The 27,996-nt window shown below is 41.0% G+C and overlaps 1 protein-coding gene across 11 annotated transcripts in view; it reads right to left on the minus strand.

The window, feature by feature from the left end:
* Window positions 1–4,576: 4,576 nt before the first annotated feature.
* Window positions 4,577–27,996, minus strand: part of ZNF790 (zinc finger protein 790) — a 29,343-nt gene continuing 5,923 nt past the window's right edge. For 4 of the 11 annotated variants that reach the window (XM_054540264.2, XM_002829119.6, XM_002829122.5 and 1 more), the window contains 4 exons: window positions 12,538–12,616; window positions 10,579–10,702; window positions 10,197–10,292; window positions 4,577–7,259 (listed from right to left, as the gene is read on the minus strand). In XM_054540264.2, coding sequence (XP_054396239.2) covers window positions 5,578–7,259; window positions 10,197–10,292; window positions 10,579–10,702; window positions 12,538–12,546 — 1,911 coding nt within the window. In that variant the 5' untranslated portion in view covers window positions 12,547–12,616 and the 3' untranslated portion in view covers window positions 4,577–5,577. The other 7 variants (XM_063720057.1, XM_063720056.1, XM_054540265.2 and 4 more) reach the window with 7 other exon arrangements.

Below are 27,996 nucleotides of genomic sequence, written 5' to 3' on the forward strand. Positions count from 1 at the left end.
GGTGACTTTCAGTTAACAGAATAATAAACTTAATATGAATATGCCACGCTTTTCTAGTTAAAATGTTTTGTCTAGGAAATATTCTTTACTGTGAGGTTATAAAATGATTCTCAGATAAAAACAAGGTAAAATCAAAGGTGACTACTTTCCAACCTTGCTCTCTCCCACCTATAGTTTGTATTTTAATTTTTCTTAAGAGACAGGGGTCTTGCTATGTTGCCCAGGTTGGACTTGAACTCCTAGGCTCAAGGGATCTGCCTACCATGTCCTCCCAAGTAGCTGGGATTACAGGCGTGCACCACCGCACCCCGCTCCCACCTATTATTTCATCATTTTGATTTAGGTCTTGGCTTATCCTTCCACTTTTTTGAAAGTATAAATATAGCTGGGCGTGGTGGTTCACACCTGTAATCCCAGCACTTTGGGAGGCTGAGGTGGGCAGATCACGAGGTCAAGAGATCAAGATCATCCTGGCCAACATGGTGAAACCCCATCTCTACTAAAAATACAAAAACTAGCTGGGCGTGGTGGCACATGCCTATAGTCCCAGCCACTTGGTAGGCTGAGGCAGGAGAATCTCTTGAACCCGGGAGGCGGAGGTTGCAGTGAGCCAAGATTGTGCAATTGCACTCCAGCCTGGCAACAGAGTGAGACTCTATCTCAAAAGAAAAAAGAGAGAAAAAGAGAGTATAAACAAACATATACAGTAGTCCGCCCTTCCTCTCACAAAAATTAGCACATTATTCTACACCTTCCTATTTTTTATATAACCTAATCTGAAGATTTTGAAGTATACAGTTGCACAATACACCTTGTACATATATATCTGAGAGTTAATTCAACCCATCCATTGCTGGAAATCTGAGTTGTTTCCAGTCTGTTGCATTTACAAATAGTTAACATTCCTTTGTGCATACTACGTTTCGTAATCTTATCAGTGTATCCTCAGGATAGAAGCAAGCAGCCTAGGTCACATGATATATGCATGTAAGATTGCACATGGACATTATTCAGTTCCCTTTTATAAGAGTTGTACAGTTTCACATTTTCACAATGTGAATTCTTCTTTCTCCAGTCTTGCAAATATGAATATTTTAATACACTTAATTTTTGCTCATCTGATTGTCATAAAGTGATATGCAGTATAAATTGCATTTTCTTTATGAGGAATATGAAGCATCTTCTTAAAGGTTTAAGGGTCTTTATCTTTTCTAATTTATTTTTTATTTTTTTGAGACGGAGTCTCACTCTGTCGCCCAGGCTGGAGTGCAGTGGGGCGATCTCCGCTCACTGCAAGCTCCGCCTCCCGGGTTCACGCCATTCTCCTGCCTCAGCCTCCCGATTAGCTGGGAGTACAGGCGCTTGCCGCCAGGCCCGGCTAATTTTTTGCATTTTTAGTAGAGGCGGGGTTTCACCGTGTTAGCCAGGATGGTCTCGATCTCCTGACCTCGTGATCCGCCCGCCTCAGCCTCCCAAAGTGCTGGAATTACAGGCATGAGCCACCGCACGTGGCAATTTATCTTTTCATATAAAATATATATTTATGTCTTTTGCCTATTTGTATATCTGGCTGTAGGATCTTTCACATCTCAATTTTTAAATGTTTACATGTATTAAGTGAATTACTGTGTCACATAAGTTGCAAATATCTTCAATTTGTCATTTTCATTTGTTTATATTTTTAGTCCTACAAAAAATAACTGATTCTTCCTCATTTCTACTGGATTTCTGAGTCACAGTTGTTGATTTCCCAATTGCCATGTCATAAAGAAATTCGCCCATGTTTATTTCTAGTACTGGTAAAGTTTCTTTTTGTTTTGTTCTTACATTTAGATCTCTTGATATATTGGGAATTTATCCTGCTTTACACTGCCAGGAATGATTCTAATCTTTTTTTTTTTTTTTTTTCAAAAGGCTATAAACGTGTACCAACACTAATTACCAAAAAGTTCTTCATTTTCAAAATGGTTCCAGCCTAATGTCTCTTGCAAAGGTGATTAGGAAAAAATAAAGGGCTGTTTTGTCATACATGAGGCTGACTTGAGACATTATCAACATTCAAAAATATGTAAATGGAGTAGAGGTTCAAGAAGCATGCAACTCAAGCATTCAAGAAGATCCAGAAATTCACCGTGAAGGAGATGGGAGCACCAGCTATGCACACAGACACCAAATTCAACAAGACAGTCTGGGCCAGAAAAAAAAACCTCCCCTAACCAAAAGGGAGTGAACCATACTTATCTGTATATAGATGGGCAGAAAGAATAACGTGGACAAAGATTTACCAGATAACTTCTAGGCTGGGCGTGGTTGATCATGCCTGTAATCTCAGCACTCTGGGAGGCTGAGGCAGGTGAATCACTTGAGGTCAGGAGTTCGAGACCAGCCTGGCCAACATGATGAAACCCCATCTCTACTAAAAATTCAAAAATTAGCCGGGCGTGGTGGCGCATGCCGGTAATCCCAGCAACTTGGGAGGCTGAGGCAGGAGAATTGCTTGAACCTGGGAGACGGTTGCAGTGAGCTGAGATCGTGCCTCCAGCCTGGGTGAAAGAGTGAGACTCCATCTCAAAAAATCAAAACAAAACAAACTTCTAAATGTTATTTTTCTCAGTGTGCTTGTCACCTTAAAAAAGATCTAGTCAACATGAATTAAAATGGCTTATTACAATAAAGTTTCATAACAAAAAATTATTTTTCACACAAATTGTGAAATTCCATAGATGACAATAATTTAGGAGGGAACTACCTGTTAAAGGTGTGACTTATAAATGTGCTAAATATGTGTACATATAGTCAGCATTTCTTAACTCATGTAACACTAAAAGATACCAAGAACTTCACTTAGAAGAAATTGGTAAAGTAACTTTTCATCATTCAGAATTATCCATCCAGGCTGGGCACGCTGGCTCACGCCTGTAATCCTGGCACTTTGGGAGGCTGAGCCGGGCGGATCACCTGAGTCGGGAGCTGGTGACCAGCCTGGCCAATATGGTGAAACCCCATCTCTATTGAAAATACAAAAATTAGCCAGGCATGGTGGAGGGTGCCTGTAATCCTAGGTACTTGGGAGGCTGATGCAGGAGAATCATTTGAACCTGGCAGGCGGAGATTGTAGTGAGCCAAGATCACCCCACTGCACTCCAGCCTAGGCAACTAGAGTGAGACTCCACTTCAAAAATAAAAATTATCCATCCTGCTCAGAGCTTAAACATTATAAGCAAATATCTACTATATTATTCTTTGATTAAATATTGGGTTCATCTATGTTAGTTTTTTTCATGTATCTTCATGAGTGAAATTTTTCTGGAATTTGATGTTCAAGAGCTATCCCATCTACTTTTATTATAAAAATGTTAGTCTTTTAGCATGCCCTGGCAAATTTTCCATAGGATTTTCTATTCTTCAGGGTGTAGACTGTACAGTTTTCTAGTCTTACATGTTTGTTTTGTTTTGTTTTGTTTTAGACAGGGTCTTGCTCCATCACCGACTGCAGTGCAGTGGGGTGTGATCACAGCTTACTGCAGCCTCAAACTCCTGGGCCCAAGCAGTCCTCTCACCTCAGCCTTCTGAGTAGCTGTGACCACAGGCAGGTGCCACCACACCTGGCTAATTTATTTTTTGCAGAGGTGGGGGTCTCCCTATGTTGTCCAGGCAAGTCTGGAACTCTTGGGTTCAAGTGATACTCCTGTCTCAACCTCCCAGAGTGTTCGAATTACAGGCATGAGCCACTGTGCTTAGCCTCCTCTTACATGATACTTTTTTCTGTTTTTTGAACTTTTTTGGTTGTTTTTGAAACTTAATCATATTTAATAATGTTTTCCTAGAAAAAAACCGTCCACATATAAAAATCATGTCTAACAGAGTTCACATACTTAATACTAAAAAATATCCCCTAAACATATAGTTGTATTCCATTTCTCCTTATAGTAGAGGCACTGACAAAGCCTAATAAATAATAGTTTTCTTCAAAGGATTAGATTTTGATGAAAAACCTGTATGGTTTTTTATTCCATGATTTCAGCTTTTCATTAAGCCTTTCCATTCATTCATTTGGGGTATTTGTTCTTATTCTACCTTGCTGTGTAATCATTATTTAACTCAATAAATATTTGAGGCCCTACAACATTATAGGCACTGTCCTAAGTGCTGTGGATACAGTGATGATGAGAAACAAACTGTCCTCAATCTTCTTGGTTTTATACACAGAGCAATTTCTATTGATAACTGTTTTAGTTATTTCACAGGATTTAAAATATAGGTCTCATCATTCTAAATACTCTGTAATTTCACTTATTATTTGCTCTTTAATATAAGAACGGTTTATATATAGTACTAAATTTCGAAGAGGTAAGGATCCATATGGCTGTCCATTTGCTAGTTTCTGAGTTATAACTGTGGTAAAAAATGAATTATATAACACTTGGCTTTAGAAATTTGTTAGAGAGAAATCATTTCTGAATGTCTTTTAAAAAACTGCTGAACACTCAACAACCCCACTTTATTACTAAAGTCACAAGGCTTTCTTTTATAGGTTTTTTTGATGTAGCATGTGAAATTAATACTCATTCAAAGCTTTCTTCATTGTATTTTACTAATTTTTTTTCAGAATTAACATTCTGATGTTCAATAAGACATAAATAGAGATGACATATTTGTCTATAATCATTATAGTCTTAAAGTCCTCCTCTCATAAAATGGCTTAATACCAATACAAATGACAGTCACTAAGTCATGTAAATCTCAAATCATTCAACCCTTACAATCTAATGAATACGATTAAACAGACATAGATTTAAGATACTTTTCAAAAAAAATAGAGAGGCAGGATGTATTGAAACAAGACATGCCAAATAAATTGTATGACATAGTTCAAGGCTTTTCTAGATTAATTAATGATTTTTGTGGAAATACAACAGAATTTTGCTAATGATGAAAGATTTCCAAAATGAATTATATATAAATCCTTGTGGGTTTTTGTTTTTGTTTTTGAGATGGAGTCTTGTTCTGTCACCCAGGCTGGAGTGCAGTGATGTGATCTTGGCTCACTGCAACCTCCACCTCCCAGGTTCAAGGAATTCTCATGCCTCGGCCTCCCGAGTAGCTGGGACTACAGGCGTGTGCTACCATGCCCGGCTAATTTTTGTATATTTAGTAGAGACAGGGTTTCACCATGTTGGTCAGGCTGGTCTCGAACTCCTGACCTCAGGTGATCCACCCACCTCCACTTCCCAAAGTGCTAGGACTACAGGTGTGAGCCACCGTGCCTGGCCAAATTATATATGAATTATTTTTGCAACATCTCTGATGAGAACGTTTTGAGAATGATTCAAAAAGAATTCATGCTATCATCTCATAAAATTTTACCCTGATACTCTGCAATTGATAACTGATCAGTAATTTCTTTCCTATATTGATTGCATGATGAATTCTCTGCTGCTGCTGGTGCTGGATGTGTGCCCTGTTAAAATGCCTTCCAATATTACTTACATTTGTGGGGTTCCTCAAGAGAAGAAAATAAATGACATCAATTAATGAGTCATGAATAAAGCCCTTCCTACACTTTTATATAATATTTCACAAGAGTGAAATGAAGTGAGAGCTTGAAGAAAATGCTTTCTCAAAATCTTTAAATTCATATGATTTCTCAAAAGTGTAACTATTCTGGTGTTGAGCAAAGTTTGACTCATGACTAAAGGTGTTCCCATAGTCTGTCCATTCACAGAGATTTGCACCATTATGAATTTTTTGTTCAGTAAAATATGAATGGTGACTAAAGATGTGGCTACTTTTCTTGCATCCATAAGGTTCTGCATCAGTATGAATTTTCTTATGTCGTGTAAGCTGTGAACCCCAGATAAAAGATTTCCCACATTCTTTACATACATAAGGTTCCTCGCCAGTATGCATTCTCTGATGTCGAGTAAGTTGTGAACCCCAGAGAAAGGCTTTTCCACATTCTTCACATTCATATGGCCTCTTTCCAGTATGAATTTTCTGATGTCGATTAAGTTCTGAACCACGAAAAAAGGTCTTTCCACATTCCTTACATTCATAGTTTCTCTCACCAGTATGAATTTTCTGATGTCGATTAAACTCTGAGCCATGAAGAAAGGTCTTTCCACATTCCTTACATTCATAGGATTTCCTCTCATTATGAATTTTCTCATGTTGAGCAAGATACGAAGCCCAAGTAAAAGTCTTCCCACATTGCTTACATTCATAAGATTTCCTTCCAGTATGAATTCGCTGATGTCGAGCAAGGTGTGAACTCCAAATATAGGCTTTCCCACATTTCTCACATTCATAAGGTTTCCTACCAACATGAACATTCTGATGTTGAGCAAGATTTGAACCACGAATAAAGGCTTTTCCACATTCCTTACACTCATGAGATTTCTCACCAGTATGAATTCTCTGATGCTGAGTTAGGTGTGATCCACGAGTAAAAGCTTTCCCACACTCCTTACATTCATAAGGTTTTTCACCAGTGTGAATTCTCTGATGTTTAATAAGATGTGATCGCTGACTAAAGGCCTTTCTACATTGATTACATTCATAGGGTTTTTCACCAGTATGAATTCTCTGATGTCGAGTAAGATCTGAGCCACAACTAAAGGCCTTCCCACATTCCTTACATTCATAAGATTTCTCACCAGTATGAATTCGCTTATGGACACTAAGTTGTGAATGAAATCTAAAGGCTTTCCCACAATCCTTACATTTAAAAGGTTTCTCACCAGTATGAATTCTCTTATGACCAGTAAGACTCGAACGTAAACTAAAAGACTTCCCACATTCTTTACATTCATATGTTTTCTTAACAGTGTGAACTGTCTGATACTGAGTAACTTCTGAATCAGGAAGAAAGGTATTCACACATTCTTTATCTCCACAGAATTTCTCACTTGTGTGAATTAACTGATGTTGAGTATGATCTGAACCAGAAATAAAGGCTTTCCCCAATTCTTTAAATTCATTCAGTTTGTCTCCTGTATTAAGTCTCTGGTGTAGATTAAACGCTGTATGCTGGTTAAAAGTGAGCGTTTTTTCACAGGTGCGTATCACCTGCTTGAAACATTCCTCTTGATTATCTAGAAGTGTTTGAAACTGAGTGTTGCCTTCCCAGTCACCTCTAAAACATAAACATTCAAGGCTGTGGTTTTTACAAATTTTCATTATTTCCAATTGGGCTATTTCTCTCTCAAAAATGCCATTTTTTGGTAATAACTTCTTGGTCTGACACCTCGACTGCATGTCTGAAAAATAAGAAGGTAAAAACATCATACTGTTTTATGTACAAAAAGCAATACAACTTCTAAAATAGATATAGAAAATCTTGAAGTAAAGCATATGAGAAGTGAATGGCTTAGAAAATTTGCAAATATGAGCAATATGGAAAAAAGGGCAAGAAATAAGTAGAAATTTAAAAGAAATAATAAAAGTTGAGTCAAGTGATGAGAAATATATTTTATTTTGATCATATTCATCTGAGGAGCTCAATAAAAAATGATTTTCCAGGTATCACCTCAATAACAGAATAATAAGTCATAAAATACCTAACAAGTTTCCAAGTACTATGATGAATGTCTTATATAATTCAGAGTTTAAAAATAGGAATGCTGGGAAATAGCAGAGTATCAGTCTAATATGAGGGAAGCAATCTGATCCAGATTTACCAAAGTACTAGGATCTCAATAACAGGGTATGCTGCATTTAGGTTAAAGGAGATAATTATGGGTGATAGTTCAGACAGAAAAATAGTTTGAAGGCCAGGTATAGTGATTCACACCTTTAATCCCAGCACTTGGGAAGGCTGAGGCAGATGGATTGCTTGAGCCCAGAAGTTTGAGACCAGCCTAGACAACATGGCAAAAACCCATCCCTATAAAAAATTAGCCAGGAGTGGTGGTGCATGCCTGTGGTCCTAGCTACCTGGAAGGCTGAGGTGGCAGGATCACCTGAGCCTAGGAGGTCGAGGCTACAGGGAGCCATGATCACACCACTGCACTCCAGCATGGGTGACAGAGTGAGACCCTGTCTTAACAACAACAAAAAAATAGAGAAATTTTTTCAAGGGAGAAGGAGTCTGGCACAACCTAAGAATAAGTAGGACTCTTTTTATATATATATTTAGGATCGAGTACAATTGTTATCAGTTTTTCTTGGGAGACAGAGCAAGTACTCTAGCAGTGACTCAATGAATTGAAAGGCGGTTTAGTTACAAAGTATGAGCAGTAATGTACTGCAATGGAAAGATGACAAACCGCAGTTTCAGACTCCAGTTCTGTTTACTAAAACTACTTTTTAGGTGATTGGAAAATTACTGAGCTTGACTGAGCTCTTAATTTTTCATATTATGAAAAGGAATAAAACATCGCTTTGCAGAGGTTTGTTGCAAGGATTGGAACAATATGCTATTTCTATTAAGTGCCTGACACAGGATAAGTGTTGAATAATCAGTAGCTGATGATTATTATTATTAGAGAGGAAAAGCTGGGGAATACGGGGAACTAGACAAGTCAGAGTTTGTCTTTTTTTTTTTTTTTTTTGAGATGGCGTCTCACTGTGTCACCCAGGTTGGAGTGCAGTGGCGCAATCTCAGCTCACTGCAACCTCCGCCTCCTGAGTTCAAGCGATTCTCCTGCTTCAGCCTCCCAAGTAGCTGGGATTACAGGCGCCCACCACCATGCCCAGCTAATTTTTGTATTTTTAGCAGAGATGGGATTTCGCCATGTTGTCCAGGCTGGTTTTGAACTCCTGACCCTAGGTGATTCACCCGCCTCGGCCTTCCAAAATGCTGTGATTACAGGCATGAGCCACCGCGCCTGGCTGGGCTTCTCTTATATGACACTGTGTTCTTCTGGTTGTACTTCATGAGCCCTAACCTTTCTTCTGCCACTTCCTCCTCACTGTGACCAGAAACTGTTATCACCTGTTACTCTAATTTTCAGCTAAGCAGCCTATGAGGTCTTCTCTTAATGTTCCCTGTATGCAGAAATGTGTGGCCATGTTCCAATCACAGAAGAGAAGAAAAAGTTTCTTAAGAGATAATATATTCTTGTTAATTCTTTTAAACCTAAAATGAGAAAATCCATAAATGTTGGTTAAAAGAATGAACTAATAAGGAGAACTAATAAATGCAGGCAATGTACAATCAAGGAGAAGCTAGGAAAAATGAGAAAAATTCAAAAGGGATGGGTAAAATAAAATGAGGTAAAAAATGTTTGTTTTTTTTTTACTGAATGAAGAATTTCATGAAAATTAAATTTTAAAAAAGGGAGATGAGAAGGAACTTGATCCAAATCATAGATAAAATAAGGGCCACTGGAGAAAAGAATGGCACTTACCTTTTTGTTACATGAGTGAAAAATGAGAGCACAAAAATAGAGTGGTATTTGGAGTGAAGAGACAGTTCTTTTAGAAAAGGTTTTGTCTCTATCTAGGCGTCAGGCCCTTATTAAATTTTTTTTTTTTTTTTTTGAGATGGAGTCTGACTGTACTCTAGCCCGGGCTGGAGTGCAGTCACATAGTCTTGGCTCACTGCAACTTCTGCCTCCCAGGTTCAAGCAATTCGCCTGCCTCAGCCTCCCGAGTAGCTGGGACTACAGGTGTGTATCACCACACTGGCTAGTTTTTGTATTTTTAGTAAAGACGAGGTTTCACCATGTTAGCCAGGCTGGTCTCGAACTCCTGACCTCAGGTAGACTGCCTGCCTCAGCTTCCCAAAGTGCTGCAATTACAGGTGTGAGCCACGGCACCCAGCCAGTTTTTGTTTTTTTGTTTTTGTTTTCCCCTGAGACATAGTCTCACTCTGTCGACCATACTGGAGTGCAATGGCACGATCTCAGCTCACTGCAACCTCTGCCTCCCTGGTTCAACAGTTCTCCTGCCTCAGCCTCCTGAGTAGGTGGGACTACAGCCACGTGCTGCCATGCCTGGCTCATTTTTTGTATTTTTTTCTTTTTTTAGTAGAAATGGGGTTTCACCACGTTGCCCAGGCTGGTCTTAAACTCCTGAGCTCAGGCAACCCACCAAAGTGCTAGGATTACAGGCATGAGCCACCACACCCAGCCCATTTTTTGGTCTTAAGGGGATATTTCAGACCAATGTTTCAGAGGTGTTGCTGCCTCACTGTGCAGCTGAGCTGTTATCCACAACAATGGCCTCCTTGTGCCTGTTCAGCCCTCACTCACCTGGGCAAGGTCGTCTTGTCTCATCCCTCAAAATCTTCCAGGGGTCTTTCCCTTTCTCCAATAAAGAGAACGCTTCTGGCTGATAAATGCAAAGACCTGCCCAGAAGATAAGAAACAGCAAAGAACCACATTGTAAAGATTCCAAAATTTGCAACTACTTCTTTGGTTACTAAGGAAGAGAAACAATTACAGGCAGGGCAAAAATAAGTTATAAAGGATAGGAAAGATGGAAGTGCCTACAGATGATAACTATTGCCAGATTTACAAAGTGCAAACCATTTTCCAAAAAACAAAGGTCAGAAGTTACCCTGGACATTTAAAAGACGATAAAAAAATCACAATACAGAAAGCAGGAATTTCTAAGGAAATGGCTGAATCTTACCCAGTGAGACCATGTTGCTGTAGTTCTCCAACATCACATCTCTATATAAATCCCTCTGTTCCAGGTCCAGGCACTCCCACTCCTCCTGAGAGAAATCTACAGCCACATCCCTGAACATCATCAACTGTTAAAAGAACAATTCCAAATATTAATGGTGAAATTTTTAAAAATAATTATAACCCTATAGATGAAAGGGGAAAGGCTAGAAAGGGACACTGCAGGGAATGGGGCATATACGGGGCAAAAAACTAGAGTTGGCTGCCTGATGGTTTCAGGGGAAATGACATGGGAATAAGGAAATGACATGGGAATAAGGGTGACTAAAGCCAAGTGTCTACATGCTCTTTTTTTTTTTTTTTTTTTTTTTTGAGACAGAGTCTCGCTCTGTCGCCCAGGCTGGAGTGCAGTGGCGCAATCTCTGATCACTGCAAGCTCCGCCTCCCGGGTTCACGCCATTCTCCTGCCTCAGCCTCCTGAGTAGCTGGGATTACAGGCGCCCGCCACCATGCCCGGCAAATTTTTTGTATTTTTTAGTAGAGACGGGGTTTCACCGTGTTAGTCAGGATGGTCTCGATCTCCTGACCTCGTGATCCACCCGCCTCGGCCTCCCAAAGTGCTGGGATTACAGGCGTGAGCTACGACGCCCGGCCCACATGCTCCTTTTTTTTGTTCTTTTACGAGACAGAGTCTTGCTCTGTCACCCAGACCGGAGTGCAGTGGTGCAATCTCGACTCACTGCAGCCTCTGCCTCCCAGGTTCAAGTGTTTCTTGTGCCCCAGCCACCCTAACAGCTGGGGTTACATGTGTGCAGCACTGTGCCCGGCTAATTTTTTGTATTTTTAGTAGAGACAGCGTTTCGCAACGTTGGCCAGGCTGGTCTCGAACTCCTGACCTCAAGTGATCCACCCACCTTGGCCTCCGAAAGTCCTAATGAGCCACTGCACCCGGTAAAAACTCCTGTTGCTCAGTTACCACATCTTTATGATCTTCAAATCACAAATACCAAAATATCAGAATGGCAGCCCAGAACAGATATCATAGGAGGTTTTTGTTGATACCATTGAGAGGCTACACCAGCCTGGAAGAACGAATCCTAGATTTATTATGTGAGAAAAGTTCGGGGTTTTGTTGGTTGTAAGCAGTCTTTACTGGGCACAAACAGACTTGTGCATACAGAGCCTTTGGCCCAGGTAACTGTCCTTTGCTTAAGCTACTACTTTTAGTTGAATTGTCTGTTAGTTTAAATTGAGAGAATTCTCAAGAGATACACTCCCTGACTGAATATTATTTTCTGTGGAAAATGTGTAGAATCTGCAGGCTCTTTGTTAAGCAGCTGACAATCAGCAAATTCAGTGTCATAAGTGATTACTGTGAAAGTCATCAAATGAGTTTTTTGTCGATACCACTGACAGGCTATAGCAGCCTGGAATAACTAACCCCGGATTGTTAATAACCTTTCATTAATTTCCTGGAAAATCCCAGATCTCTTTGAACTCAACCTCCCATCATATCTGCTAAGGAAAGCATCACAAAGTGCCACATACCTAAATGAATACCAACCAACACCAACTCCCATCTTGGTTAAATGAAACATCCCATTCTACAGAGTAAATAAAAGCCTTTATGTAGTATGTCCCCTTTAATTATTCCATCCCATCTTGTTAAGCCACAGGTTTGAAATGAAAAGTCTTTACTTTTCCCCTTAAGGAAATGTATTTCTCTTCTTCAGTGCTCTGCCAGATTGGGACACAGGAGATACTGAAAGCCCTGGTGGATAGATTTGGTCATACTGGTTGGAGAAAAGAGGGATATCTAGGGAAAGCATTGGACTGTTTCACAGTCACTACTTATGACGCTCAATAGTGATTCAGGTAAGCAGTTTAAGGATAAGCAATAAAAATATTCAAATGATTTGATATAAATGGGTTATATTTTTGGAGAGAGGCAATTCCAACTCACATGGGCCATGACTTAACATTCCAAGTCAACCAGTCCTCTGGATTCTTTCTTGGTGAGGCAGCGTGCTGGGAAAGCAGAGCTAGAGGGAAAGAACCACAAGGTCAGGCCTTTCTCAGAGCTCTCAAAGGGACAAATAGGAAATGCCATTTTCTTCCTTGGAGGTAAGTCAGAAGGAACCTGAAGAAATCCTGGCCCTATCCAAAACCAGAGAGATTCAACAAAAGCAGGATAAAGTTTCAGTCGAATCACTTATGCCAAAATCATGACATGGATCAGGATACTACTAGATAAGTCAATTCTGGCTTGCCCTAGATTCATATATACCTACATTAACATTTATCCTCAAGCCGCCTATGAATGTCAGTTACTTGTCTCATTTAAAATATCTGGAAATGGGTCACTTGCTCAAATTCACTATTAGGAAATATCATAGGTTTGCTGAATGCAAAGCTTGTTACTTTGAATACTGTATCCTACCCTCTGGATTTCAGAATTTCTAATTTTATTGAGTGAAGGATGAGCTGGGCCTTTCCCTTATAGGAGCAGCCCATGATCTCTGCCTCCTGTGTTTTCATTGACACTGAGCATCAGGGTGGCTTTTTCATGAAGGGAACCCAAAGATGGAAGGAAGGCTGGATTGGGCGAGTAGTCAGTGTTGTGAAGCAAGTACTTTTATTAAACAAATATATTGGCCGGGTGTGGTGGCTCTTGCCTGTAATCCCAGCACTTTGGGAGGTGAGGCGGGCGGATCACGAGGTCAGGAGATGAGATGGAGAGCATCTTGGCCGACATGGTGAAACCCCGTCTCTACGAAAAATACAAAAATTAGCCGGGCGTGGCAGCGCATGCCTGTAATCCCAGCTATTCGGGAGGCTGAGGCAGGAGAATCGCTTGAACCCGGGAGTCAGAGGTTGCAGTGAGCCGAGATTGCACCATTGCACTCCAGCCTGGCGACAGAGTGAGACTCCGTCTCAAAAAAAAATATATTTTATATATATATGTCTCTCTGAATCTAGCTTTGCGCTTAGCACAAGGGAATCAGATAAATAAGTTGCAGGACCTACTATCAAGGAATTCACAGTCAGAAAAGTAAACAGCAATTACAATACTGTAGGAAATAAAGGTAATCATGGTTAAGAAAGGAGCCAAGTAGTTCTAAGGAGCCCAAACCAAAACTAGTTTTTAACAGAAAATTTCCTATAGGAAATGGTACTTCAGCTGACTCTTGAGGGGCTGTTCTGTGTGGGAAATGCGTGAGGGGAGAAGAAAAGACACACACACAATATCTTTAAGGGTAAACAACCTTTATCCCATGTAAATGGCAATGCAGCTATAATAAGCAAATGATATAATAAGCAAATTGCAATGGGAAGGGGAGAAGGGAAAATATATATACATACATACATATATATGTATGTGTGTGTATATATACACTTACCAAACTATAAGCATTCACCACCAGACTGGGAAGCAACAGCCTGGACTCCAGGGTCAGACACTACACCCAGCAGACTATGGAGGATTCACCACCAGACCGGGAAGCAACAGCCTGGGCTCCAGAGTCGGCCACCCATCTGTGCACAGACGAGGAGAGGTCTCATGAAGCTCTGGTGCAGTCTGGGACCTTAGCTCTTTTTGTAACAAGTTGTTTGGCACGAGGCCCAGTCACAAGGTCCCTTCCTGACTGGGCTCAAGGAACACAAAAAGGTCAACGTGTTTTTGCGATTGTCTATTGTTTTTCAATAACTATAGGAATAGCTTGAAATAGAGATTTCTCCCAAACAGTGCTGGATGAACGCTTCAAGGGGCTCACACAACCTGTTCCGGGACTTGGTGACCATTGTTTGTGTCCATGTTCAATTGAGTTCAAATTTAATATTTAACTTTTCCTCCACAGGGGCTCACCAGAGAAGACAGGGCAAGGTGAGGGGGATCTCCTAGCAGAGGAAACAACATGCGCCAATCAAGCAAAGATATTTTTGTGCATTCAAGGAACACAGAGTGAGAGGAAAGACCAGTGGCAGATGGAGATGTATAAAACAGGGATCCTGTTATGAAAAGCCCTAAAAAACAGGCTATAGAGTTTGGGCCATATTTCAGAGGTAATAAGAAAGCATTCTGCATTTTTAAAGTAAGGTTTAAAAATGTCTCTAATTAGAGATACAACAAAGTTGGTGTGAGAGGGTAAAGGCTGATATACATAATCTGAGGAGTTCATGAAAATTCCATGTAAAGCCTGTAGTATGAATTGGTCCTAGGGGACAGAGAGCTTCAGCAGCGTAGAGAACTTTAAGCACTTTTCCAAGAAGAGTGAAGAGCTGGAGAATAAATTGTGAACTAAAATATATTTTGTGTTTGAGAACATGAAGGACTTGAGAGTGATCATCACACAGTTTTAAGAAAAAACTAGTTCTTTTAAATAATTAAAAATTTTTTTTAGCTGAGCACAGTGGCTCATGCCTGTAATCCCAGCACTTTGGGAGGCCGAGGAAGGCGGATCACCTGAGGTCGGGAGTTCAAGACCAGCCTGACCAACATGGAGAAACCTTATCTTAACTAAAAATATAAAATTAGCCAGGCATGGTGGCATATGCCTGTAATCCCAGCTACTTAGAAGGCTGAGGCAGGAGAATTGCTTGAACCTGGGAGGCGGAGGTTGCGGTGAGCTGAGATTGTGCCATTGCACTCCAGCCTGGGCAACAAGAGCAAAACCCCTTCTCAAAAAAAAAAAGTAAAGGAAAAAAAAAATTTTTAGAGACAGCGTCTCAAACTGTCAGTCATGCTGGAGTAGAGTGGTGCAATCACAGTTTACTGTTGCCTCAAACTGCTAGGCTGAAGCGATCCTTCCACCTCAGCCTGCTGAATAGGGTGGGACTACAGGAATGCACCACTGTGCCTGGCTAATTTATTTTATTTTTGTCGAGACGGGGTCTCGCTATGTTGCCCAGGCTGTTCTCAAACTCCTGGCCTCAAGAAATACTCTCCCACCTTGGCCTCCCAAAGTGCTGGAATTACAGGTGTAGGCCACCATGTCCAGCCAAGAACTAATTCTAATCCTGCTATTCCTCCTCCTGGAAACCATGTAGAGAGAAACAAGAAAATCAAAGTAAATACCAACCATCAGGAAACAGAAAATGAACAGACTCCAAATTATTTGGAGATGTGAAAAGAAAATGAAAGAACAGAATGTCTGTGGAAGCCACAGTGATGCTACAAAGAAAAACAAATGAGAAATGTCCATTCCCATGGGGAGTAGACCATATCCTGAATGAAAGTTTGTGTGAGCAGGAATGATGTCAAAAGGAGGTGGTAAAAGGAGGCCCGAAGATGTCAGGGGGATTCAAGGTGGCAAAACACATTGGTTGTATTTTTTTTTTAAAGCTTTATTGAAATGTAATTCACATACCATACAATTAAGCCATTTACAGTGAACAATTCAATGGTTCTTAGTATATTCACGAATACGTGCAACCACAGTCAATGTTAGAATATTTTCATGATTTCAAAAAGAAACTCTATCCCCTTTGGCTATCACTCCTTGGCCTCCCCACTGCCACATGTGCCCCATACTTAGCCTTAAATAATGACTCATCTACTTTCTGTCTCTATGGATTTCCCTATTCTGGACTTTCATATGAATGGAATAACATATGTGGACTTGTTACTGGCTTCTTTCACGTAGCATAAGGTTCTCAAGGTTTATCCAAATTGTAGCACGAATCAGTACTTCATTCCTTGCTATGCCTGAATAAAATCTCTGCAGATGAATAGACCACATTTTGTTTACCCATTCTTCTGTTAATGGACATTTGGGTTGTTTCCACCTTTTGACAATTACTATTATTATTATTATTATTATTATTATTATTTTTGAGACAAAGTTTCACTCTTGTTGCCCAGGCTGGAGCGCAATGGCACGATCTCGACTCACCACAACCTCCACCTCTGGGGTTCAAGCAATTCTCCTGCCTCAGCCTCTTGAGTAGCTGGGATTACAGGCATGTACCACTATGCCCAGCTAATTTTGTATTTTTAGTAGAGACGGGGTTTCTTCATGTTGGTCAGGCTGGTCTCAAATTCCTGACCTCAGGTGATCTGACCGCTTGGGCCTCCCAAAGTACTGGGATTACAGGCCTGAGCTACCACACCCGGCTGACAGTTATTTTTAAAATGCTGCAATGAACATTCATGTAAAAGTTTTTGTTTGAATATCATCTATTTTGTAGTTTTCAGAGTATAAGTTTTATTTTCTATATAGAAGATCATGCCATCTGCAAATAGAGATGCTCTTAGCTGTGTTCCAATCTTTTCTCCAGTATCTTTTATTTCTTTTACTTCCCCATTTGCCTTAGCCCAATTGCCAGTACAATGTTAAACAGAAGTGGGGATCCTTGTCTGGTCCCTGATCTTAGAGGGAAAACATCCAGTCTTTTACCATTAAGTGTGATGTTGGCTGTGGGTTTTTCCTAGATATCAGGTTGAATTCCTCTTTATTCCTAGTTTGTAGAATGTGTGTGTTTTTAAAAAAATCATAAAGGGTATTGGCTCTGGTCAAATGCCTTATCTCTACCTATTGGGATGATTGTGTGATTTTTGTTTTTTATTCTATTGATATGATGTATCACATTAACTGACTTTTGATGGTGAGCCAACCTTGCATTTCTGGGATAAATCCCACTCAGGCATGTTATATAATTCATTTTAGATGTTACTGGATTTGGTTTGCTAGTACTTTGTTGAGGATTTTTACACCCATATTCTTATGAGATATACTTTGTCTTGTTTCAGTATCTGGGAAACACTGGCCTCATAAAATGAGCTGGGGACTTGGCTGTATTCCTTAATTATAGCAGAAGACACTGGGTGAACTCAGAGCTGATAACAGGAGTCCTCCTGAACCAGCTGAGCTTCTAAATGGCAAAGAAGGCCTGGCTATTCAAAGGGAGCCAAATTTTTTAAAAAATTGTCTTCTACTGGGGTAACAGAGGAAGAAACCCTTGAGCAAAAAAACCTTAAAAACTACCCTTGCCCCATTCACCTTTTTCACATGAAAATACCAGTGACAGCTATTCCAGGAAAATCTATTACATCCTCTCCAAAATATAAATTAGATATAACATGCCTAAGATAGTCAGATAAAAGTTTTAGGCTGGGCGCAGTGGCTTACGCCTGTAATCCCAGCACTTTGGGAGGCCAAAGCGGGCGGATCACGAGGTCAGGAGATCGAGACCATCCTGGCTAACACGGTGAAACCCTGTCTCTGCTAAAAATACAAAAAATTAGGCAGGTGTGGTGGCATGTGCCTGTAGTCCCAGCTACTTGGGAGGCTGAGGCAGGAGAATCACTTGAACCTGGGAGGCAGAGGTTCCAGTGAGCCAAGATCACGCCACTGCACTTCAGCCTGGCAACAGAGTGAGACTCCATCTCAAAAAAAAAAAAAAAAAACCACACACAAAGTTTTAAAAGTGTGTCAAAATCCCCCATGTACAAAAAAACTCACTAAAAAAACCAGAGAAGATGAAAATTATCACCCAACATTTCAGTCTGAATTTAAAAAAAAAGTATGATGCAATTGCAGCTCTAAAACCAGACCACAAGCAAAAATATATGATCTCAGGAAAGAGAAGAAAGTAATAGATAGACCATAGATGGGAGTTAGTAGAATTCAAGACTGAAAGAGAAAATAGAAATCAGAAATGAAGAATAAACTAGCTAGGTGCAGCAGCATGTGCCTGTAGTCCCAGCTACTTGGGAGACTGAGTCTAGAGGATTGCTTGAGTCCAGGAGTTCAAGGTTGAGGCCAGCCTGGGCAACACAGTGAGACCCCCATCTAGGTGTGTAAGATCTGACAAATGCCACAGAAAGTATAGTATGGAACAAAGAATACAGAAATTAATGAACAGAACAAAATTTAACAAATAAAGGGACAAAAATCATTTGAAGAAATGAAAATGAAAAGAGAGATCCAATATGCAAAAGGCAGAGCACCTAAAAATGAAATCCAAATTAAGAGGATATATCTAAAACTATGGTTTTAGCTGTATATCTAACACTACAGTTTTAATACTCAAGATGAATTTCCTGAAATAAAGTATAAATAAACATGATGAAAAGTGAAACCATATTACAGGTGAAAATGAACCAAAATAGTAGCAAAACATTACCCAATAAAATGATTAGACTAAAATTCATGGGGATTCAAGATAAAAATATCAAGTCACCTATAAGAAAAAGGAAATTCAGTTGTCATCAGACTTCTCCAGTGCTAAATTCAGTACCCCAAACAGTGGGGTAAATCTTCCAATATACTTGTGAAAAAAACAAATGAGGGAGTCAAAACATTTTTATATCCAGCCAAGCTGTCATTCGAGTATAAAGGATATAAGGAGTTTTATGATGCAACTTAGGAAATACTGTTGACATGCGCTCTTTCAGAAGAAGCTACTAGAAGACATACTCCAGCCACAAAAGAGACAATAGTGAAAGTTTCAGCAAAAGAATAGTAGTGATGCCGAACATATTTAAATGCAAATCTAAATAAAATAGTAAAAGCGGAATTATGGTAGCCAGCATCCTGGATGCTCCAAAGGTACCCAGTATGTGGTATTCACAACACTGTGTAGCTGCCTCCTATACTGAATAGGATTAACTTGTATACCAATAAGGTACTGCGGAAATGACAGAGTATGAGATAGATATAAAAGACACTGTGGCTTCCAGCTTATGCATTCTTGCTGTCCTTTTGCTCTGGAGAAAACCAGTTGATGTGTCATAGGGACACTTAAGAAACCCCATGGAGAGGTCTACATGGTGAGAAACTGAGGTCTATTGCCAATAGCCATGTGAGAGCCACATTGGAAGGTGATCCTCTAGTCCCTGTTATGCCTTCAAATGATAGCAGCCCTGGCCAAGAGTGTGACTGCAACCTCAAGAGACCCCAAGCCAGAACTTCCCAGCTAAGCCACTCCTGAACTCCTGGTCCACAGAAAATAGTGTTAAGATAATAAATATTTATTTCTGTTTTAGGGTAATATGTTTTACAGCAATAGATAACTAATATAGAAATGAAGGTTAGAGAATAGAAAATAGACTAGCTCATTGATTGCCTCATTTGTGATAACTGAGAGATAAAGGGTGTCATTTCAAGCTGAAAATCAAGGGGAAGAAATTTAGAAATGTTTTAGAGTACAACTAAGGCAGAAGGACTGCCTTGAGGCCAGGAGTTTGAGGCCAGACTAAGCAAAAGAATGAGACCTTCTCTAAAAAAAAAAAAAAAAAAAAGAATACAAATGTAAGTCAAACAGGGCAAAATGTCAATTAAATTTCAACATACAAGCAAAAAGTAGGAAATTTAAATTTAAAATGACAGCACTTAGCAGGAAAAATTCAAATTCCTATAAATAAATCTAACAATATATGTAATGTACAATGTCTTTTGTTTGTTGGTTTGTTTTTGAGACAGAGTCTCACTCTGTCACCCAGGCTGGAGTGCAGTGGCACAATCTCGGCTCACTGCAACTTCTGCCTCCCAGGTTCAAGTAATTCTCCTGTCTCAGACTCCCGAGTAGCCACCATGCCCAGCTAATTTTTGTATTTTTAGTAGAGACGGGGTTTCACCATATTGGTCAGGCTGGTCTTGAACTCCTGACCTCAGGTGATCACCTGCCTCAGCCTCCTAAAGTGCTGGGATTACAGGCATGAGCCACCGCACCTGGCCTGTACAATGTCTTTATATTAATTACTACAAATAATTAAAGAAGACCTAAACAAATGAAATAATTTATCACATTCATGGGATGAAAGGCTGATAATTTTCAAGGTGTCAGTTTCCCCCCAATATAGTGGTATAGAAAGCTTAAAAGTAAAAGGATAGCAAAAGATATACCATGCAAATCATAATTAAAATAATGCTTAGGTGGCTATAACATCAGACACCGTAGATTTCAGAGCAAATCAATAGCATGGAAGAAAGGATGGTCTTGAATACATGGCGCCAGGTCAACTGAATTTATATGAGGAAAACAAATCATGATTTCCCCTCACGACACACAAAAATCAATTCCAGGTTTATATACCTACATGTGACAGATAAATATAGATGAAAATACAGAATATCTTCATACCTTGGGGATAAGCAAAGATTTGAATAAGATACAGAGAGTACAAACCATAAGAGAAAAATGATAATGATCAGACTACATTTTAAAAAGCAATTTCTGTTCATCAGAAAAGAGTGAATGGGCTGGTCACGGTGGCTCACGCCTGTAATCTCAGCACTTTGGAAGGCTGAGGCGGGTGGATCATCTGAGGTCAGGAGTTCGAGACCAGCCTGACCAACATGGAGAAACCCTGTCTCTTACTAAAAATACAAAATTAGCCAGACGTGGTGGTGCATGCCTGTAATCCCATCTACTCAGGAGGCTGAGGCAGGATAATCACTTGAACCCTGGAGGCAGAGCTTGCGGTGAGCCGAGATCGCACCATTGCGCTCTAGCCTGGGCAACAAGAGCGAAACTCTATCTCAAAAAAAAAAAAAAAAAAGAGAGTGAGTAAAAATGCAAACCTTAGGCTAGGAGACGATATACAGAATACACAAAGCTGACAAGGGACTCATTCAGATTATATAAAGAACTCTTAAGGATTAACAATGAAAGACAAGTTTCCCAACAGCTAGGCTAAGAACATGAACTGGCACTTCACAAAGGAAGATATCCAAATGGACAATGCACATTAAAACAAAGGCATTCAAGTTCCTTAGTCATCAGTTAGGAAAACCACAATGCAATACCACTACATATCCACCATATTGGCAAACATTTTACAGTCTGACAATGCCATGTGTTAACAAGAAGATGGATCAATTGGAACTTGCATAAACTGTTGATGGGAACTTTTAACTGGTTCAGCCATTTTGGAAAACTGACAGTATCTGCTTGAGGAGATTCACATACTCTTACACACCAATTCCTCTCCTTGGAATAACCCAATAGAAATGCATACATGTAAACACAAAATGACAAGTGCAAGAATGCTCTCTTCCTGATTATTCATGAGAATAATGTCATGTCTGTATATATGATAAACTTCAATAAAAAGACTAATTAGAAAGGAATACAGCATATTACAAGGCAAATAAAAACAAAAAAATAAGCAGAGGCCATGATCTTGAGCATGCTAAAGCCTGCAATTCATAATAAACATGTAACAATCATTAATATCTGTATATCAAAGCAACAACAACTTTCATAAAGCAAAAGTTACAGGTTATATAAGAAATAAAATTTTGGCTGTGCGCGGTGGCTCACGCCTGTAATCCCAGCACTTTGGGAGGCCAAGGTGGGCAGATCACAAGGTCAGGAGTTCAAGACCAGCCTGGCCAATGTGGTGAAACCACGTGTCTACTAAAAATACAAAAAAAATTAGCCGGGCATGGTGGCGCATGCCTGTAGTCCCAGCTACTCAGGAGCCTGAGGCAGGAGAATTGCTTGAACCCAGAGGTTGTGGTGAGCCAAGATCGCACCACTGCATTCCAGCCTGGGCGACAGAGGGAGACTCCGTCTCAAAAAAAAAAAAGAAAGAAAATTTCATTAATACACCTCTCTCAATCCAAGACAAATAAAGTGCAAGGCAAAAAGTAAGTATAGACTGACCAGATGTTAGATCACAAATAAAAGTTCATAAGTTCCAAAGTTTAAAAATAACATAGTATAGCAAAACTGTAAATTATATTATTGGTGAAGTGGGGACCTATGTACTTTACTGGAAGTCTTTAACGTAATCAATAGAGGTTGAGGTCCCCTTACATCACAGGGATCAAGACTCCTCCACAACACTGAGGCCAAGACACTACACCACTGTATTAGTTTTCTACTGCCATGAGGTAGTGGCTTAAAATAATACAAATCTATTATCATATAGTTCAGTAGAAGTCTGAGTTGGGTCTTACTAGGCTAAAATCAAGGTGTTGGTAAGGCTGTGTTCCTTTCTGGAAGCTCCAGGGGAGAATTCGTTTTCTTATGTTTTCCAGCTTCTAGAGGCCACCAACATTCCTTGGCTCAAAGCCCACGTCCTCTATCTAGTCAGCAATGTGGCATCTCTCTGACCATTCTTCTGCAGTCACATCTCCCTCTGACTTTAAACTCAGCCAGGAAAGGTTCACTGACTTTAAGGACCCATGTCATTATATTGGTCCAACAAGATAATCGCCCCCATTTCAAGGTTCTTACCTTAATCTCCTTTGCAAAGTCCTTTTTGCCATATAAGGTAGCATTGTCCTAGTTTCCAGGGATTAGGAAGTAAACATTGGTTGCAGGGCCATCATTCTGCCTACCTTGACCCCCCTTCTATCTTAAGCTTCCTTCTTTCTGAGAGATACTCAGTGAAGGAAATAATGTATACAGTGGTCCATTTCCAAGACAAAGTGCCTTGAATTGGCTTAGGTAAGCAAACTACAGAAGAAACAGGATATACTAGGCCCCTGCTTGGATAGATGATGCCTGCTTGTCAGCCTCCTGCTTTCTCCCTTTCCCCCACTTAGTTGCCTTCACCCAAACCAAAGAAGTTTAGTCTAAGATGAAAGTTTGCTAGCCTGCAAAATAGCTCGTTTTGTCTGCTTTTATCAGCCTGCCCAGCTACTTAGGTCATAAGTCAACTATTGAAGAGCCCTTGAGCTAACTAGGATTGCAATGCATTGTGGGCTGCAACCAAATGCAGCAAGACAAGCCTAAAAAAAAAAAAAAACCACAGCAGCCGGGCGCAGTGGCTCACGCCTGTAATCCCAGCACTTTGGAAGGCCGAGGCGGGCGGATCACGAAGTCAAGAGATCGAGACCATCCTGGCCAACATGGTGAAAACCCTATCTCTACTAAAAATACAAAACTTAGACGGGCGTGGTGGCACGCACCTGTAGTCCCAGCTACTCAGGAGGCTGAGGCAGGAGAATCACTTGAACCTGGGAGGCGGAGCTTGCAGTGAGCTGTGATTGCACCACTGCACTCCAGCCTGGTGACAGAACGAGATTCCGTCTCACAAAAAAACAAAACAAAACACCTGAAGCCCCTACCTAACAATCAATAGGCAACATCCGGGAAGATTGTGACCCCATAGTTCTCAGCCTATGAGGAACCAGGGGAGGAACCTGTGCACTAGGGGATAAATTGCTTGTTGAAACTGTGTTGGGTGTGCCTATCAGACACCGATCTTGCAAGACCATCATTAAAAGTCTCACTTTCGCTGTTCTCCGGGTCTCTGAGTCCATTCTTTGGGGCGGGTAAGTTTGTTTCTCACACTCAAGAAATCATCTTTCACTATCCCACGCTATCTCTCCAAAACTGACTTGAATCCAACCAGAATAAGTGTCAATCCAACCTTGTATTTACATTTATCTACTATAAGAAGTCCCAGAATTTCTAGTCAACTGTCTTTTCAGACATTGTACACCATCAAGTCTCATTTGTCCCCTTTTCTCATTCTTCCCAACTTTCAACACTTTTCCTGTATGCCTTCATAATAGAATTCATAATTCATTAACAACCAACTCCTCTTTTATCTTCAACCACTTCCTTGAACACGCCCTAACATTCTGAGTCTAACAGAAACTAGGCTGTATCTGGAGGACTCTGCAGCCCTCTCAACATTTCCCCAGCCACAGCCTCTTACCAGTGGGTCTGAAAATGGAACAGATGGCCGGCCTCCTTGTTGTTCACTACCTTCAGACCTTTCTTCCTCCCTCCTCCACAAACTCTAGTTTTGAATTTCCTGCCATGAGATTATATATAACTGACCACATCTCACTTTTGTTGACCTCTACCAAACATAGGCTATTTTCCCCCTATATCTGAAATCTTCAGCTCATGGTTTACTCTCTGCAGCGCGATTACCCTTTTCTATTATTTTTAATTCTTGCATTTTTAACTACGCCCACACAGATGAGCCTTGTTTACTTACCCTTGCCTGGACTTTTCCCCCCTCCTGGCTCATTTCCAACAACATGTTGATGGGTGGTTGTTCCCCAGCCCTCTACCCCCACCTGCTGCTCTATTTCTCTGCCCTAATTTACGGAGAAACTCTTGAACTATGTTGTCTACACTGTGTCCCATTCTTCTCCCCTCCTTTTCTAGGTTGCCCCCACTCCAATCCAGCTACGGGCCAGCACAAAAACTGCTCCCCACACATTCACGAAGGACTATGCCTGTCACTCAACGCAAGGCTCAATTCTTTGTTTTTGGCCCCATAGCGGCTGCTATCACTACCTTTACGAACGTGGTCACGCACAACGCGACGCAGTCATAATCACGTACATACAGTCACATTTAAATAGTCCATTAGGGTCACACAGCGCCCGTCAACGTCGTGTGCGCGTACACGCGTGCGTACACACACACACACACGAGAAGCTCCCGTCGCGGCCCCAGCTCCTGCATCAATTTCACTCTCGCATCCACGGCTCCCATCGCGATCGCTCGCCCCCACGCTCCCTCGCCGGCAAAGCTACCAACTCCAAAGACGTTAGCACCTCACTCTCCTCAGCCCCGGGCTCGGGCCCTCCGGAGTCATTCGGCTTCTGGTCTCAGAATCACTCACCCGGCCCTGCGGTCCCTTGATGGTGGGAAGGTTCCGCGATCTCCCTGTTATCCCTAAAGGGACAGAGCGCTGACAGGAAGTTGCCCGGGGAACGGTGCACTCTGGGAAATGTAGTCCGGAGCCTGGGCCGTCTTTAACTGCCCCGGACACCGCGGTCACCATTAATGGACCCTGGATTTGAGCCCCATCCCCTCGCTGGGCAAAGACCATCGCCCACACACCGCTCACATCTGCTGCCGAGAGCTTCCAGAATTCCAGGCCGCGTTTAGGAAGCTTCAGCGGAGGCCCGCAGGCTGCCCTACCTCTGCAAAAGGCTCCCAGCCATGGGAACAAGACAGTAAGCCCAGGCCATCTTAGGCTGGAAGTCACCTTGGCCCCGACGGCCCCTGGGAAATGTAGTCCAGAGCCTGGAACACTGCAGAAATAACCTCAAGCTTAAAATGTGCAAAGGGCATAAATGGAAATAAAAAGATAGATACCAAGAAAAAATATTATAAAATGTGTCTATATGAGATTTATAAATCACTAATTTCCACCATATATAAAGTGCTCATACATTTCAATAAAAATGAATAATATTTCTAGAATTTAAAAAATTAGTATTATAGTAAGACAAAGGAAACATAGTTCATAGAAATAATAAGTTTTAAATATTTAAAAAGGTATTCACCTTCATATCCAATGAAGCAAAGTCAATAATATAATCAAAATGAAACTGTAAAAGTCACTTTAGGAATACAATGGAGTGGCTTGCAGCAAACCAGTATTCCTGCAGAAAACTAAAAAATCAGATATAATACAAAAAAAAAAAAACAAAGCTTTTTTACTTTTTTTCCTGTATGAAAAAGACATGAGGGGCTGGGCGCGGTGGCTCATGCCTGTAATCCCAGCACTTTGGGAGGCTGAGGCAGGTGAATCACGAGGTCAGGAGTTCGAGAGCAGCCTGGCCAACATGGTGAAACCCTGAATCTATTAAAAATACAAAAAATTAGCTGTGTGTAGTGGCGGGTGCCTGTAATCCCAGCTACTCAGGAGGCTGAGGCAGGAGAATCGCTTGAACCCAGGAGGTGGAGGTTGCAGTGAGCCAAGATCACGCCACCACACTCCAGTCCTGGTGACAGAGTAAGACTCCATCTCAAAAAAAAAAAAGGAAAAAAAAAAAGACATGAGAGAGTGTTTGGGACAACCAGGAATAGCGTAGTCAAGACTCTAGATTGTAGGTAATCACAGACATTGCACAGCCACATTTTTCCTGGATTATTTGCCAATTCTTGGCAAAGGGCAGAAGGATCCAGACTGCTGGGACTTTAGTTTTCTGGGCCTAAAAACACAACATGGGAGACTTTATGGGCCAAGATCCCTGTGAGAAAAGAGGGACAGAGACTTGAACTCTACATAAGGCTGTTTTCTTCTCAAGACAGTTACCCATTTCTGAAACTGGTTGGGTCAGGAGGCTCAGGAACTTAAGCGGAAAGCTTCCAAAAAGCAGCAGAGTTTTTGGTAGTCTTGCTGGATTAAGACGACAAAGATTTTGAGTTCAGGCCTTGGCAGGGGAAGGGGCCTTGGTGAACACACCAGATCCTCCTACTGAAACCCTGATGGGCTACGCCCTAGGAGCAGGGGAAAACCAGAAGCACAATGAACCTCAACAACCATAATGGAGCCTTGACTCAACTCAATCACTGATTAAATGAAGGTCATCAGCCCCTACTTGATTTGCCCAGTAAAGGAAAGGATGAATTCTCTAAAGGAAGATATTATCTGCAGCTTCTACTATTTTTATACACCAGTCCAGAATTTAATTTTAAAAAGTATTAAGCATGCCGAGACAGGACTGTATGACAGAAAACTCTTTGAAAAAACAAACAGGTCGGCCAGGCACAGTGGCTCACACCTGTAATCCCAGCACTTTGGGAGGCCGAGGCGGGTGGATCACCTGAGGTTGGGAGTTCGAGACCAGCCTGACAAATATGGAGAAACCCCGTCTCTACTAAAAGTACAAAATTAGCCGGGCGTGGTGGCACATGCCTATAATCCCAGCTGCTCGGGAGGCTGAGGCAGGAGAATTGCTTGAACCCAGAGGCGGAGGTTGCGGTGAGCCGAGATCACACCATTGCACTCTAGCCTTGGCAACAAGAGCAAAACTCCGTCTCAAAAAAAAAAACAAATTAAAAAAAAAAAAAAGGCCGGGCAGGGTGACTGATGCCTGTAATCCCAGCACTTTGGGAATGCCTGGGTGGATTGCTTGAGCCCAGGAGTTTGAGATCAGCCTGGGCAATACGGCAAAACCTCACCTCTATAAAAAAATTAGATGGGTGTGGTGATACATACCTGTGGTCCCAGCTACTTAGGAAGCTGAGGTGGGAGGATCGTTTGAGCTCAGGAGGTTGAGGCTGCAGTGAGCTGAAAACACACCACTGTGCTCCAGCCTGAGCAATAAAGCGATACCCTGTCTCAAAAACAAAACAAAACAAAAAACAAAGAAAAAACAAAAAGCCCCCAAACTCCAAACAACAAACAAACAAGCAAACAATAGAAATAGACCAAAATGTGATCCTGACATTAGAGTAAGTAGGCAAGGACTTTTTAAAAAGATGAAAAGATGAAAAATTACACCAAAGAACTAGTGTACACATTGGTATGTATAACTGAAGTCCCAAAAGAAAAGTAGAGAGAGCATGGAGAAGAGCCCTATTTGAAGAGATAATGGCAAGGAATTTCCCAAAACCGATTAAACACAGCAACCATAGATTCAAGAAGTTCACCAAAACTCTGAGAAAAACATATATATAACCTAGAATTCTATACTCAGTAAAAATCTCCTTCAAAAAAGAAAGGATAAAAAGACATTTCAGACAGACCATGAGAATCCATTGC

This window comes from Pongo abelii, chromosome 20 (genome assembly GCF_028885655.2).
Source record: "Pongo abelii isolate AG06213 chromosome 20, NHGRI_mPonAbe1-v2.0_pri, whole genome shotgun sequence".
NCBI lineage: Eukaryota > Metazoa > Chordata > Mammalia > Primates > Hominidae > Pongo > Pongo abelii.